This window comes from Cherax quadricarinatus, chromosome 17 (genome assembly GCF_038502225.1).
Source record: "Cherax quadricarinatus isolate ZL_2023a chromosome 17, ASM3850222v1, whole genome shotgun sequence".
NCBI lineage: Eukaryota > Metazoa > Arthropoda > Malacostraca > Decapoda > Parastacidae > Cherax > Cherax quadricarinatus.
The window spans coordinates 25,607,531-25,622,860 of NC_091308.1; the positions used below are offsets into that span (position 1 = coordinate 25,607,531).

The 15,330-nt window shown below is 38.3% G+C and overlaps 1 protein-coding gene across 3 annotated transcripts in view; it reads left to right on the forward strand.

Moving 5' to 3' along the window:
- Positions 1–15,330, forward strand: part of LOC128686359 (uncharacterized) — a 552,092-nt gene that overhangs the window by 351,016 nt on the left and 185,746 nt on the right. For 2 of the 3 annotated variants that reach the window (XM_070085880.1, XM_070085883.1), the window contains exon 10: positions 9,626–9,655. The exons of the other annotated variant lie outside the window; for it this stretch is intronic. In XM_070085880.1, the coding sequence (XP_069941981.1) occupies positions 9,626–9,655 (30 nt within the window). The remainder of the gene's footprint in view (positions 1–9,625; positions 9,656–15,330) is intronic. 3 annotated transcript variants of the gene reach the window in all.

Sequence of the window (15,330 nt, forward strand, 5' to 3'; positions counted from 1 at the left end):
GGATTCCTAAGAATTTTCCCTCTGTTAGCTTTGTGATAGGTGATCCGTTTATCGTTATGCTAAGAGGGACATCTGTAGCTCTGTTACCAAACTGAATGAAGTAGGTTTTGTCAATGTTTAGTGTAAGTTTGTTAGTCCTCATCCAGGTAGATATTTTCTGTAATTCGGTATTTACAGTATTGGCTAGCGTGACTGGGCTCGGGTGAGTTAGTTTAGTTAGTTTAATATGTTTATTATGCACCCCATACCCATCCTGTGGGCGGTAGTCAAAAGATTACAGAGGTACATAATGGGTCCAGGGACTGGGCCTCAAAGTTTTGATAGCTGAGCAAGTTACAGAGGTAATGAATTCACAATTTACAAAGGTAATGAACTCACAATTTACAAAGGTAATGAACTCCAGGTAGGTCTAGTCACAATCATGACAAGTTACAAAGGTATTTACAGATTACAGAGGTACACAATGGGTCCAGGGACCGGGCTCCAAAGTTTTGATGGCTGAACTAGGTACAAGGTAATGAACTCACAAGTTACAAAGGTAATGAACTCACAAGTTACAAAGGTAATGAATACTGTAAGAATGGTTACTTACGTTTATACATGGCTGCAGTACTGGAGTGTGATAAAATTAATGAATTTAGAAACAACTCACTCAGAAGTGTTCAAGAAATGGCTAAGTATTTTATCCACAGTGGTATATTACAGACCATTCTGGAGAAATACCCTGACTTTGCTAGCTGTAAATAAAGCATTACCACATATGTGCATGTGTGTGTGTGTGTGTGTGTGTGTGTGTGTGTGTGTGTGTGTGTGTGTTTGTGTGTATGTGTATGAGTGTGTGAGTGTGTGTGTGTGTGTTAGTTAGTTACCATTCTGTCCTAGGCACATGTCGATTAGACACTTGGCCTGTTGTATATAAGTGTGTGCATGTGTGAGTGTGCGTGTGTGTGTGCGTGTGTGTGTGCATGTGTGTGTGCATGTGTGTGTGTGTGTGTGTGTGTGTGTGTGTGTGTGTGTGTGTGTGTGTGTGTGTGTGTGTGTGTGTGTGTGTGTGTGTGTGTGCATGTTGGTGTGTGTGTGTATGTACTCACCTAATTGTACTCACCTAATTATGGTTGCAGGGGTCGAGACTCAGCTCCTGGCCCCGCCTCTTCACTGATTGCTACTAGGTCCTCTCTCTCTCTGCTTCCTGAGCTTTATCGTATCTCTTCTTAAAACTATGTATGGTTCCTGCCTCCACGACTTCACTTGCTAGGCTATTCCACTTCCTGACGACTATGACTGAAGAAATACTTCCTAATGTCCCTATGACTCGTCTGAGTCTTCAGCTTCCAGTTGTGACCCCTTGTTCCTGTGTCCCCTCTCTGGAACATCCTATCTCTGTCCACCTTGTCTATTCCCTGCAGTATCTTGTATGTCGTTATCATGTCTCCCCTGACCCTTCTGTCCTCCAGTGTCGTCAGTCCGATTTCCCTCAACCTTTCCTCGTACGACATTCCCCTGAGCTCTGGGACTAGCCTTGTTGCAAACCTTTGTACTTTCTCTAACTTCTTGATGTGCTTGACCAGGTGTGGGTTCCAGACTGGTGCTGCATACTCCAGTATGGGCCTAACATACACAGTGTACATTGTCTTGAACGATTCCTTATTAAGTTATCGGAACGCTATTCTCAGATTTGCCAGGCACCCATATACTGCAGCAGTTATTTAGTTGATGTGTGCCTCCGGTGACGTGCTTGGTGTTATGGTCACCCCGAGGTCTTTCTCCCTGAGTGAGGTCTGTAGTCTTTGTCCACCTAGCCTATACTCTGTCTGCGGTCTTCTTTGCCCCTCCCCAATCTTCATGACTTTGCATTTGGCAGGATTGAATTCAAGAAGCCAGTTTATGGACCACATGTCCAGCCTGTCCAGGTCTCTTTGCAGTTCTGCCTCATCCTCATCTGATTTAATTCTTCTCATCAACTTCACATCATCTGCGAATAGGAACACTTCAGAGTCTATTCCTTCCATCATGTCGTTCGCTAAATAAAAAATAGCACTGGTCCTAGAACTGACCCCTGTGGGACCCCGCTCATCACAGGCGCCCACTGTGATACCTCTTCACATACCATGACTCGTTGCTGCCTCCCTGTCAGGTATTCCCTGATCCATTGCAGTGCCCTCCCTGTTACATGCGCCTGATCCTCCAGCTTCTGCACTAATCTTTTGTGGGGAACTGTGTCAAAGGCCTTCCTGCAGTCTAGGAAAACGCAATCAACCCACCCCTCTCTCTCGTGTCTTACTTCTGTTACCTTGTGTGTGCTCTTACTTCTGTTACTTTGTGTGTGTGTGTGTGTGTGTGTGTGTGTGTGTGTGGGTGTGTGGGTGTGTGGGTGTGTGGGTGTGTGGGTGTGGGGGTGTGGGGGTGTGGGTGTGTGAGTGTGGGTATGGGTGTGTAGGTGTGGGTGTGTAGGTGTGGGTGTGTGTGTGAGTGTGTGTGTGGGTGTGTGTGTGGGTGTGTGTGGGTGTGTGTGGGTGTGTGGGTGTGTACTCGCCTATTTGTGGTTGCAGGGGTCGAGTCTTAGCTCCTGGCCCCGCCTCTTCACCGGTTGCTACTGGGCCCTCTCTCTCCCCGCTCCATGAGCTTTATCAAACCTCGTCTTAAAACTGTGTATGGTTCCTGCCTCCGCTACGTCATTTTCTAGGCTATTCCACTGCCTGACAACTCTATGACTGAAGAAATACTTCCTAATATCTCTCTGACTCATTTGTGTCTTCAACTTCCAATTGTGGCCTCTTGTTTCTGTGTCCCCTCCTTGGAACATCCTGTCTTTGTCCACCTTGTCTATTCCATGCAGAATTTTATATGTCGTTATCATGTCTCCCCTGACCCTCCTGTCCTCCAGTGTCGTCAGGCCGATTTCCCTTAATCTTTCTTCATAGGACATTCCCCTTAGCTCTGGAACTAACCTTGTCGCAAACCTTTGTACTTTCTCTAGTTTCTTGACGTGCTTTATCAAGTGCGGGTTCCAAACAGGTGCTGCATACTCCAGTATGGGCCTGACATACACAGTGTACAGTGTCTTGAACGATTCCTTACTAAGGTATCGGAATGCTGTTCTCAGGTTTGCCAGGCGCCCATATGCTGCAGCAGTTATCTGATTGATGTGTGCTTCCGGAGACATGCTCGGTGTTATACTCACCCCAAGATCTTTCTCCTTAAGTGAGGTTTGCAGTCTTTGGCCACCTAGCCTATACTCTGTCTGTGGTCTTCTGTGCCCTTCCCCTATCTTCATGACTTTGCATTTGGCAGGATTAAATTCGAGAAGCCATTTGCTGGACCAGGTGTCCAGTCTGTCCAGGTCTCTTTGAAGTCCTGCCTGGTCCTCATCAGATTTAATTCTCCTCATTAACTTCACATCATCTGCAAACAGGGACACTTCTGAGTCTAACCCTTCCGTCATGTCGTTCACATATACCAAAAATAGCACTGGTCCTAGGACCGACCCCTGTGGGACCCCGCTCGTCACAGGTGCCCACTGTGATACATCATTACGTACCATGACTCGTTGTTGCCTCCCTGTCAGGTATTCTCTGATCCATTGCAGCGCCCTTCCTGTTATATGCGTGTGTGTGTGTGTGTGTGTGTGTGTGTGTGTGTGTGTGTGAGAGTATGAGTGTGTGTGTCTGTATGAGTGTGTGTGTGTGTGTATGAATGTGTGTGTGTGTGTATGAGTGTGTGTGCATGTGTGTGTATGAGTTTGTGTATGTGTGTGTGTGTGTGTGTGTGTGTGTGTGTATGTGTGTGTGTTTATGTGTGTGTGTGTATGAATTTGTATGTGTGTGTGTGTGTGTGTGTGTGAGAGATAGAGACTCAGCAATCAACATTTGCACCAATAACTCACTACAGTTGTGACCGGGTGTGGAAGTGTGAATTGCTCGGGTGAGAGAAGATGTATGTAGTGTCATCTGCAAAAAGTGTGGGTTTGAGTAATTGCGAAGCATTTGGTAGGTCATTTATGTATAGGAGAAAGAGAAGAAGGCCAAGGACACTTCCCTGTGGGACACCAACTGTAATTGGTTGTGCGGAAGAGCTTGCCCCATTTGCGTACACATATTGGCTTCTGTTGCTGAGGTATGACTTGAGGTAGTTGAGGGAGTGCCCTCTTATACCATAGTGTGACAATTTTACGTGGAGCAAGTCATGGTCAACTGTATCAAAAGCTTTACGTAAGTCAATGAAGATCCCCAGTGGGACTTCTTTTTTCTCTCTTGCAGTGTATATATGTTCTAGCATGTGTATAATAGCATCATTAGTATTTTTATTAGGCCTGAATCCAAATTGGCAGGGGTTGAGTATGTTTTGGGAGATGAGGTAGGAGTAGATTCGTTTATGAATTAATTTTTCGAAGATTTTAGAGAGAGGGTGTAAACTGGATATTGGCCTATAGTTATTCAACTCTGTGTGGTCTCCTCCTTTATGGATCGGGGTGACCCTTGCTATTTTGAGAACTGTAGGGAAGGTGGACGATTCAATGGATTTGTTAAAGAGTGTTGCAATGATTGGTGATAATACTTGTGACACTTTTTTGTATATAAAGGGTGGTAAGGTATTTAAATCTGCCTTGTTTTACTCTCTCCCTCCAATCTGATATGCAATCTTTTGTCACCTAATTTTTTTGTTATCCTCATCACCTTACTCTTTCCTATACTGCATTTATTTATTTATTTATTTATTTATTTATTTATTTATTTATTTATTACAATTTGAGCACACATACAGAGGTACAAAAAAAATACAGATAAGAGCAGCATGCCAAAGCCACTTATACTATGCATAGCATTACGGGCTGGCTTAAAATTAACTTAAGATTAACTAAGCAATGATGAAATCAGTGATAAAACATTAATGGAAACAGATTACTATAAAGTACAAGTGAGTATTACAAAGACAGGTCATATGGTTGCATGCATTATTGTACATTCAGTCGTATGGAGAATTCTGTTAGGTAGTTTATTTAAAAAAATAGTAAAGTTAGATTGGGTTTTAGGTTTAACATTTATGTGATATAATTGTGAGAAACATTTAAGATATACAATTTATAAGGTTGAGTTATTCAGTATTTATTTGGTTTTGGGTGAGTAAGTGATCTTTGAGAAGAGACTTGAATTTATAAACAGGTAGTGTTTCTTTTATATTTACAGGTAATGAATTCCAGATTTTAGGGCCTTTTATGTGCATTGAGTTTTTGCATAGTGTGAGATGGACACGAGGAACATCAAAGAGTGATCTGTGCCTTGTGTTATGGTCATGTGTTCTGTTGAGGTTGGCAAGGAGATGTTTGAGGGGAGGGTTAATATCAGAGTTAAGTGTTCTATGTATGTAATAGGTGCAGTAATAAGTATGGATGTTTTGTATGGTGAGTAGGTTTAGTGTATTGAATATTGGTGGAGTGTGCTGCCTGTAGTGAGAATTTGTTATCATTCTAACTGCAGCCTTTTGTTGGGTAATTAGTGGTCTGGGATGGTTAATTGTTGTTGAGCCCCATGCACAAATTCCATAGGTGAGATAGGGGTAAATAAGTGAGTGATATAGGGCCAGGAGGGCTGACTGTGGAGCATAGTACAGTATCTTCGATAGTATGCCTACAGTCTTGGAATTTTTTTTAGAAATTTGTTGTATATGTGTATGAAATTTGAGTCTATTATCAAGGTGGATTCCTAAGAATTTTCCCTCTGTTAGTTTTGTGATAGGTGCTCCGTTTATCATTATGTTAAGAGGGACATCTGTAGCTCTGTTACCAAACTGAATGAAGTAGGTTTTGTCAATGTTTAGTGTAAGTTTGTTAGTCCTCATCCAGGTAGATATTTTCTGTAATTCGGTATTTACAGTATTGGCTAGCGTGACTGGGCTCGGGTGGGAGAAGACGTATGTAGTGTCATCTGCAAATAGTGTGGGTTTGAGTAATTGCAACTTCTCTTCAGAATCGTCCAAAAGCACAGTGCCATCAGCAAAGAGCAACTGTGATAACTCTAATAATAATAATAATAATAATAATAATAATAATAATAATATTATTATTATTATTATTATTATTATTATTATTATAATTATTATATATTATTTTTATATTAATGACCCTTTTGGGTTTAGCAATTACTTATGAGTATAATAATAATAATAATAATAATAATATTATTATTATTATTATAATTATTATATATTATTTTTATATTAATGACCTTTTGGGTTTAGCAATTAGTTATGAGTATAATAATAATAATAATAATAATAATAATAATAATAATAATAATAATAATAATAATAATAATAATAACAATAATAATAATAATAATAATAATAATAATAATATTATTATTATTATTATTATTATTATTATTATTATTATTATTATTATTATATTAGTATTATATTATTGAATCTTAATATTTGTTTACATTTCTCTCAACTGCGAATGGAACGTACGATCTGTAATTGTTTGTATGCATAAGTTTTGATAAATTTTAACTTTTTATAATAGATTTGTGTATTTTATGATTGTAAATGATAAGATAGACTATTATCCATATATATTTCATGCATTCATGACATAGCTAACTTTTTCTTATTTTTTTTTTTTTGTCATAAATCTTCAATTTACTTATTAAGTCAGCAAGTTTACTCAGGTATACACAAATACAGTTACATAGATCATCATACATAGCAGCATATGTGTAGAGAACCTGGGATAACCCAAAAAAGTCACAAAGTGACTCATTTCCATTGGGGCCCTGGTTTAAGTGGACACATCCAGTTCAAAATCCGTGTTGTTCAAGGGTCAACTGTATTAATTCTAATTATCAAGGAGTATAAAGAAGAAGAATATAAGTCACAATACTATGGCTGAAGCACTTCCCTGATACCCCATGCCTAGGAGAGGAAATTTGTGACTTGAGAGTAGTCCATGATAGATCAAAATGTTTTTATACCAAGTTTCTGTATGATCCTGACAAGTTTAACACTTTACCCTATATATATATACAGGCAGGCCCTGCTTTACAGCGCTTCGCTTTAAATCATTTCACTAATACAGTGGTTTTTCAATTGCACCCATTCTTTATTTATTCAGACTTCCTGCAGTAAATATATTCACCACTCACTATAAGCCAAGGAAGAAAATATTTTAAGGTAGGTAATAGTATATGTGCTGTATATGCATTTTTTTAGGCCTACCTATATTGCTCACTTAATAAATGATAGTGTAAACATGTTATCGAGCTTTTATATCCACTAGAAAGTGAAAAGAGGCTATGATTCACTTTACAGTGATTTTCCTCTTTACAGCAGTAGCGTGGAACCTAACCTGCTGTATAAGCTGGGCCCTCCTGTATATATCTCCCTTTTTTTTTTTACTTATATTTAGTAAAGTAGTAAACAGTTTCAGTTTGGGATGCAGACAAATATTTGGTCTGTCTTGTATGTACAAGTATCAGTTACTTGAAACTGTGTTGGTGAGCAGATACTTCTCACTAGAGTAGTGGGTAGACTTTTCATTTTTGTCACATTTTACTAAATTCTTTGTAACCTAAAATAAAAAAATAGTATTCAAGATTAAATTTTCTTTGCACAAGGGCACTAATTCTAGCTTTAGTATTAAAAGAACAAGTTTGTCACTTTTTGTGATTTCTTGATGCATTTTTACGTGGGTTAATTCATTTTCTTTATGGAGAGCCAATTGCTTGGGTTGTTGGTGACTTTCCCTTTGATGGCATTACCTTGAATAAAGGCAGCATCAGTATCAAAGCTTAGCTAAAAATTGTTTTAAAACACCATGTACAGAATACATGTATTAAAAATGCATTGATAAAAATATTGTTATTGATTTTTTAATTGCATAAACAGTGTATATCATAATAAAATCATAGACCTCAGTCTTTTCTCATGGGTGTTATGTGTTGCTAATTCTTTAATATAATGGTTCTTTATTAGTGTCACATGCATTCAATGGGAGTGCAAGATGTCATTACTGAAGATGTAAAAAGTCAGTCTATCAATAGACTATTTCACAAAATGCAATACTGTACTGTACTGTATAAACAAACCTCCCATGTAACATATACTGTTCCCTAGAATAAGATGCAAATTGCTACTGCACTATGCATTCATCGGCTGCTCATAGCTAAATAAAATCCCAATTGGTAAATAAGGAAATAGTTAAAAATTAGACTCATGTGCAACATCTGGGTATCTTTATTGTTGACATTTTGCTAACCAGTGGCTTTATCAATAATCTTAAGTTTGCCTGAAATGCTCTGTATACAAAGGGGCTTTTGGCATATACACCCAACTATTATATTCCTTTGTACAACCATGTTTCATGTCAAAATAAAAATTATAATTATTATTATTATTATTATTATTATTATTATTATTAAATTCAAGGACATAATTGGGAGACAGTAGAGCTGTATGCAAAATGATGAGGTTATCAGTCCCTCAGCCTTGGAACTGATGAAGAGTACCATAGTCATGAAGATTCTGAAGCACAGGCAAGAAGGCTGGCTCTTATATACTGGTGTCAGGTGATGAGGGATGTGTAGCAGATGAAGACATAGTCACTGGTAGGTGGGAATCCTCAGTGGAAGTAAGTCATACCCAAGGGATAGGCCAGTAGTAGTTAAGAAGGTTGTGGAGATGTCTTCTGAACCCACCTACCAGTGACTATGTCTTCATCTTTCACATGTCCCTCATCACCTGACACCAGTACATAAGTGCCAGCCTTCTTGTCTGTGCCTACTTAATGGTTATAACTATGACCATAATTTTTAAAGTGATGGGCCGGTAAGCCAGCGGAAGGCCTTGGTCAGATGACTAACACCCATATCAGAAAATACTTGTCCTGTTTCCTGACAAACCTTATTTAACCTAACCTTGCCTCTGCCTCAGAATCTTCATGAATATGGTGCTCTTCACCAATTCCAAGGCTAAGGGACTGATTACCTCATCATTTTCCAATTATGTCCTTGAATTTGTACTGATAAAGCCACTGGAGAGCGAAATGTTTAAAATAAAGATACTGGATATTGCATGTGTTTCATTTTTATCTCGTCTGAACTATATACCATTCATATACAAGGAAATAGTTACTCAATACTAGACAAACGTACCTCTCCTTAGCTCATGGTTTTAAATTAACATTAATTTTAAATTTATTTTAAGTGCCGAATCAAAAAGGAACAGACTTTGTTGTAAAAATTATATGGGAGTGGCACTTGCCAAGGTGAAGCCGTGCATTTCTGAACTTGTCTCTGAAAGGCAACAGCAAAAGTCACATTGATTTGCCATGGGGGTTGTTCAGCACAAAGAAAGCTTATTCTAGACTTTTTCTATTATCCAAGATATCTAAAAAATTAATTTAGTATGTTTTTATAAGCAACTGGGAAAAGACATGAGAAATGATATTTATTTTACAATTACTATATATGACACAAATTCTTTGTAATAAATAATATGCAACTGGGTTACTACATGACCAGTACTTGACAGGAGTACAGCATAAATATTGGCATTGCTGGCCTTATGCATGTATGATGTAACAAATGCCAAATTAATATGTGTTTCCTTCCCCATTTACATGACTCCTCAGAAGGTCCCAGGTCTCTCAATATCATGTCCGGTAAGAGTTTCCGTAGCATCTGTACATAGCATTGTTGTATCTGTGCACTTGACCCATGACGACACAATCACAATATACTGAAGAAGATTTTCTTGGGACAGAGATCTGCTCTGTGTAGAGCTTTATTAAGTCATGTAGTACTACTTTATGAAGTAAATAAATAAATTAAAATCTTTGTTTCTTATTGGACATACATAGAAGTTACATTAGAAGTTTACAGTATGTTTTGTTACAATTTTGATACAATTATGGTAAAAGGACAGTTTCATACAAATGAATGTCCAGAAGAAATTCATTTATTATGTACAGCTTATTGGCAAATCAGGCCAAGTAGAGGTCTATCAGGTCATGCAGAGCTTTATCAAATAATGACTTAATAATGCTCTCCATGGAGCAAAAAGTTGGCACAATAAATGCTTGTTTTGCTACTTATGTTTGTCTTCATACTTGTTAGCCATACAGTGGACCCCCGCATAACGATGGCATCGCATAGCGATTTTTCCGCATAACGATTACTTTTATCGCAAAATTTTTGCCCCGCATACCGATTAAAAACCCGCATACCGATTTTCGTCCGAGACGCGTCCAATGTGCCCTCACATGTGCCGGCCGTCCCATTGTTTACCAGCCAGCCTCCGCGGTAACATCCAAGCATACACTCGGAATATTTCGTATTATTACAGTGTTTTCGGTGGTGTTTCTGGAAAATAAGTGACCATGGGCCCCAAGAAAGCTTCTAGTGCCAACCCTGTGGTAAAAAGGGTGAGAATTAGTATGGAAATTAAGAAAGATTTTGAAGGGTTTGGGGCTAACCCTGAGAAGCCTATGCCAGTTGTGGAATCCATTGTGCCTACTTCAAAGATTAAGGAAATGTGTGCAGAGTGGTTTGAACTGCAAACCTTTATAGATGAAAATCACCCTGACACAGCTGTTGCAAGCCGTGCTTGTGACTATTTCAATGACAATGTTATGGCCCATTTTAGACAAATCGTAAAGGAACGGGAGGTACAGAGCTCTATGGACAGATTTGTTGTGCGACAGAGGTCCAGTGACTCTGAAGCTGGTCCTAGTGGCATTAAAAGAAGAAGGGAAGTAACCCCAGAAAAGGACTTGCTACCTCAAGTCCTAATGGAAGGGGATTCCCCTTCTAAACAGTAAGAAGATAATGCTCTCCCCTCCTCCCATCCCATCAATCATCACCAGATCTTCAATAAAAGTAAGTGTCATGTAATTGTGCATGCCTTTTTCAGTTTGTGTGTATTAAAATTAACATTTCATGTGGTAAAAAAAATTTTTTTTCATACTTTTGGGCGTCTTGCACGGATTAATTTTATTTCCATTATTTCTTATGGGGAAAATTAATTCGCATAACGATTATTTCGCATAACGATGAGCCCTCTTGCACGGATTAAAATCGTTAACCGGGGGTCCACTGTATTTTGTTTCATCTCACCTTCACCACACCTCTCCTAACCATCTACAAATTCTCCTCTATGTATATATGCAGTATTGTCTAGGTATGATACAATACATAGTTATAGAAGATTGGATGACGTTCGATATTATTTGCAGAAAGCCCTTGGTTATGCATAGTATTCTGGGCAAGCTGAAACCTAAGACTAATTGAACATAATAGACAATAATTATTGTACATATACATGTACTGTATACAAAGACATTAAGGAGACATAGGTTAAAATAATTCTAATGAATACACCAAAAAATACAAATGTGAGAGTACGTACGTATATTACAACTGTAATACGTATAGTACATGACAATAAGAAGAATGAATGAAGGTAAATTCTGGCCAAATAAAATACATTTTTGGGTATAATTTTTTGTTACATTAGGTGACATTTAATACAATACAGTGGACCCTCCCTTTTCGTCGATCTCCAATATTGCCAATTTCCGTTTTCGTTGACTATTTTCGTCGATATTTTGGTTCCGTTTTTGTTGAATTCCTCTGTTTTCGTCGATCATACAAAACCTGTCCAGTGTCTAGCATGCAGACAAAGCCGCCTCCCTTACGTATTCTCAGGCAGTGTAGCATTGTTTCTCGGTGAGTGAACATATCCTGCCAGGTCATATGAAACATTTCATAATAATTCATTGTCTTTGTCACTTGATTATTGTGTGCGACTGATAAATAAGCCACCATGGCCCCAAAGAAAGGTCCTAGTGCCAGTCCTTTGGTAAAGAAAGTGAGGAACACCATAGAAATGACAAAAGAAATTGTACAAAAATATGATAGTGGCATACGCATTGCTGAACTTGGCAGGATGTACGGGAAGGTGCCATTAATGATCAGCTCCATTGTGGTAAAGAGAAAAGAAATCATGGAAGCTGATGTTGCGAAAGGGGTGAGTGCAATAACGAAACAGAGATTCCAAACAATTGAAGAAATGGAGAAAATGTTGTTGGTGTGGATCAGAGAGAGAGTTAGCAGTCGATAATGTTGTGCAGTCGATAATATGTGAAAAGGCAAGGCAGGTTAATGGCAATCTTATAAAGAAACTGCCTGAAATGAGTGCTGATGTTTGTGAATTTAAGGCCAGCAAAGGCTGGTTTAAAAAATTCAAGAAGTGAAGTGGAATACACAGTGTTGTAAGGCAAGATGAGGGTGCCAGTTCAGACAAACAAGCGGCTGAAAAATTTGTGTGGGAATTCAAAGGTTATGTAGAGGCTGAAAAATTCCAACCCCAACAAGTATTCAGTTGTGACAAAACAGGCCTGTTTTGAAAGAAAATGCCAAAGGGGACCTACAATACACAGGAGGAAAAGGCACTCCCAGGACACAAGCCTATGAAAGACAGGCTAACTCTCTTGTTGTGTGGTAATGCTAGTGGGGATTTCAAAGTGAAGCCTTTACTCGTGTATCACTCTGAAAATCCCAGAGTGTTCAAGAAAAACAGTGTTGTCAAGAGTAAATTGTGTGTGATGTGGAAAGCTAACAGTAGGGCTTGGGTCACTAGGGAAATTTTCCTGGAGTGGTTCAATGAGGTGTTTGGCCCGAGTGTGAAGAAATACCCCCTGGATAATAAATTGCCACTCCAGTGCCTCCTGTTAATGGACAATGCTCCTGCTCATCCTCCAGACTTGGAAGACCAATTGTCTAAGGAATTCAGTTTTATAAAAGTGAAGTTCTGGCCTCCTAACACCACTCCTCTCATCCAGCCCATGGACCAGCAGATCATTGCAAACTTCAAGAAACTGTACACCAAAACAATGTTTCAAAAGTGCTTTGACATAACCTCAGACTCTGAATTGACCCTAAGAGAGTTCTGAAAGAACCACTTCAATATCTTCCACTCATAGGCCTTATAGATAAGGCTTGGCAGGGAGTGACTTCCAGGATGAGGAACTCTACTTGTGGAAAATTGTGGCCAGATTGTGTCTAAAAGAATAATTTTGAAGGGTTTGAGGCTGACCCTGTCGACCCTACACCTGTTGTGCAATCAATTGTGGCATTGGGGAATTCCATGGGGTTGGATGTGAGTGGCAACGATGTGGAAGAGTTTGTGGAGGACCACAGTGAAGAGCTGATGAGCTGCAAAAGCTTCATCTGCAACATCAACAGACCACAGTTGAAGAACTTGCTTCAGAGGAGGAGGAAGAGAGATGGAAGAAGGTGCCTTCTTCACAGATTAAGGAGATTTGTTCAATGTGGATTAAAGTGCATTCATTTGTGGAGGAACATCACCCTGAGAAAACTGTTGCAATCTGTGCTGGCGACTTTTACAATGACAGTGCCATGTACCATTTTAGGCAAATCTTAAAGAGATGCCAGAAACAGAGCACTCTGAACAGACATTTTGTGAGACAGGGGTCCAGTGACTCTCAAGCTGATCCTAGTGGCATTAAAAAACAAAGGAGAGAAGTGACCCCAGATAAGGATGTGGTACCTGGAGTCCTTATGGAGAGGGATTTCCTTTCCAGAGAATAACCTCTTCCCTCTCCCCTCCTCCCTGTCTTCCATCCACCAACAACAGTCTTCAATAAAGGTAAGTGTCATGTTGAATGTTCATTCTTTTGTGCATATAAATCTATCTTTAAGGTAAAAAAATTCTTTTTTTTTTTGTTAATACTACTTCTCGGTGTCTGGAACGGATTATTTCTTATGGGGAAAATGGTTTCCGTTTTCGCCGATTTCTGTTTTTGCCGATCGCTCTGGAACGGATTAAACACGAAAACTAAGGGTCCACTGTAATTTAAAAACTAGATACAGTGATTATTTACCTTCCATTTCCCAGGCTCTTTATAACTTCCAGGTTTAGTGCTTTCCCATGAAAATAATAAGTAATGGTTTCAAATTTCCATGACTAGAAAAGATGATTTTTGTGATGGAAATTTTAAGTTAAGTTTATTAAAAAAAGAGTTTACCTAATATATCTTGCAAACATTTCCTCCCTACTAAATAAAATTATTTTAATTACCAAATTGTGAAATGAGGTCATTCTTATTTTAGTTCAGAAAGTCGTTGATTATATCTGGAAGAAAATGTGAAAAGCATGTCGAGTATGGTTTATGTTGATATGTATATATAATCTGCTATAGCCAATATCAGTTCATTTGACGTTGCACGATTAATGTTTAAAGCTAGAATAATCAACTATTTTTGTGCATAATAAATTAAATATGTTTATATGCATGTATAAATAAAGCTGTTGTATGTACAATATGTATAGATGTATATATGTATGTACATGTGTGTAAATGTACCTGTGTATGCATGTGCTAACCTATATGTGGTTGCAGGTGTTAAGTCCTAGCTCCTGGTGAATGTATGGATGGATGGATGTATGTATATATATATATATATATATATATATATATATGAATGAATGAATGAATGACTGTGTGTTTAAGGGGAGGAGGGATAGGTTTTATTTCCACAAATGAGCCCTATGGAGAAAACAAAGTAGATGATAAGGAAAGTACTATATATTTCAGCCTGAGACTGATGCCCTCTTCAGTCTGCTGAGGCTGTGAAGTTAAAATGCAGATTACTCTTATTATCATACTCTTCCTCTCATTACCATTTAATAAGGATCTGACATATTAGTCACTCCTCTAAAAACATGTATCTTCAGATATCTGTTTTTTAGCTGCCTTTTACCACCAATACATTGTTTAGGAATCTTCTCTGGTTTCACACCTCTTTATTCTTATAATTACTTATCCTCATAAAATATGTATTACTTATGCCAAACCTCTCTGAAAAGTAATTCAATTAAATGTTCCCATTGTCATTAAAATTCTTACTAGACATACCTCAACAACGATGTTTCCCAGTTGAAAATCAAGGTTTCCCAAAACAATTATTCTCTTGCTTAGTTCAAAATTTCTCAAACATTCACTTAACGCTCTCCTAGAATCTCTCCTTTATACTCCTGTTTTACCCTCTATATACACAGACACTCAATATACACTACTGTTTGCATTCCACTCTCATTTTGAGCAACATAATTCTTAAATTTGAATATGTATTCCCCTCTTTTATTTCAACAGTTGTTAATTTAACATTATCATTAGTTGAGTAATCATTACCTCTCTCTCTTTCAGATACCCCTGATTTAATTTTTTTTTTATTCCTCATTCAGACTCTCCCACTTATATTAACTCTGCTTCACTGTATTATCAAAGAACAACTGTGACAACTTCCACATTAT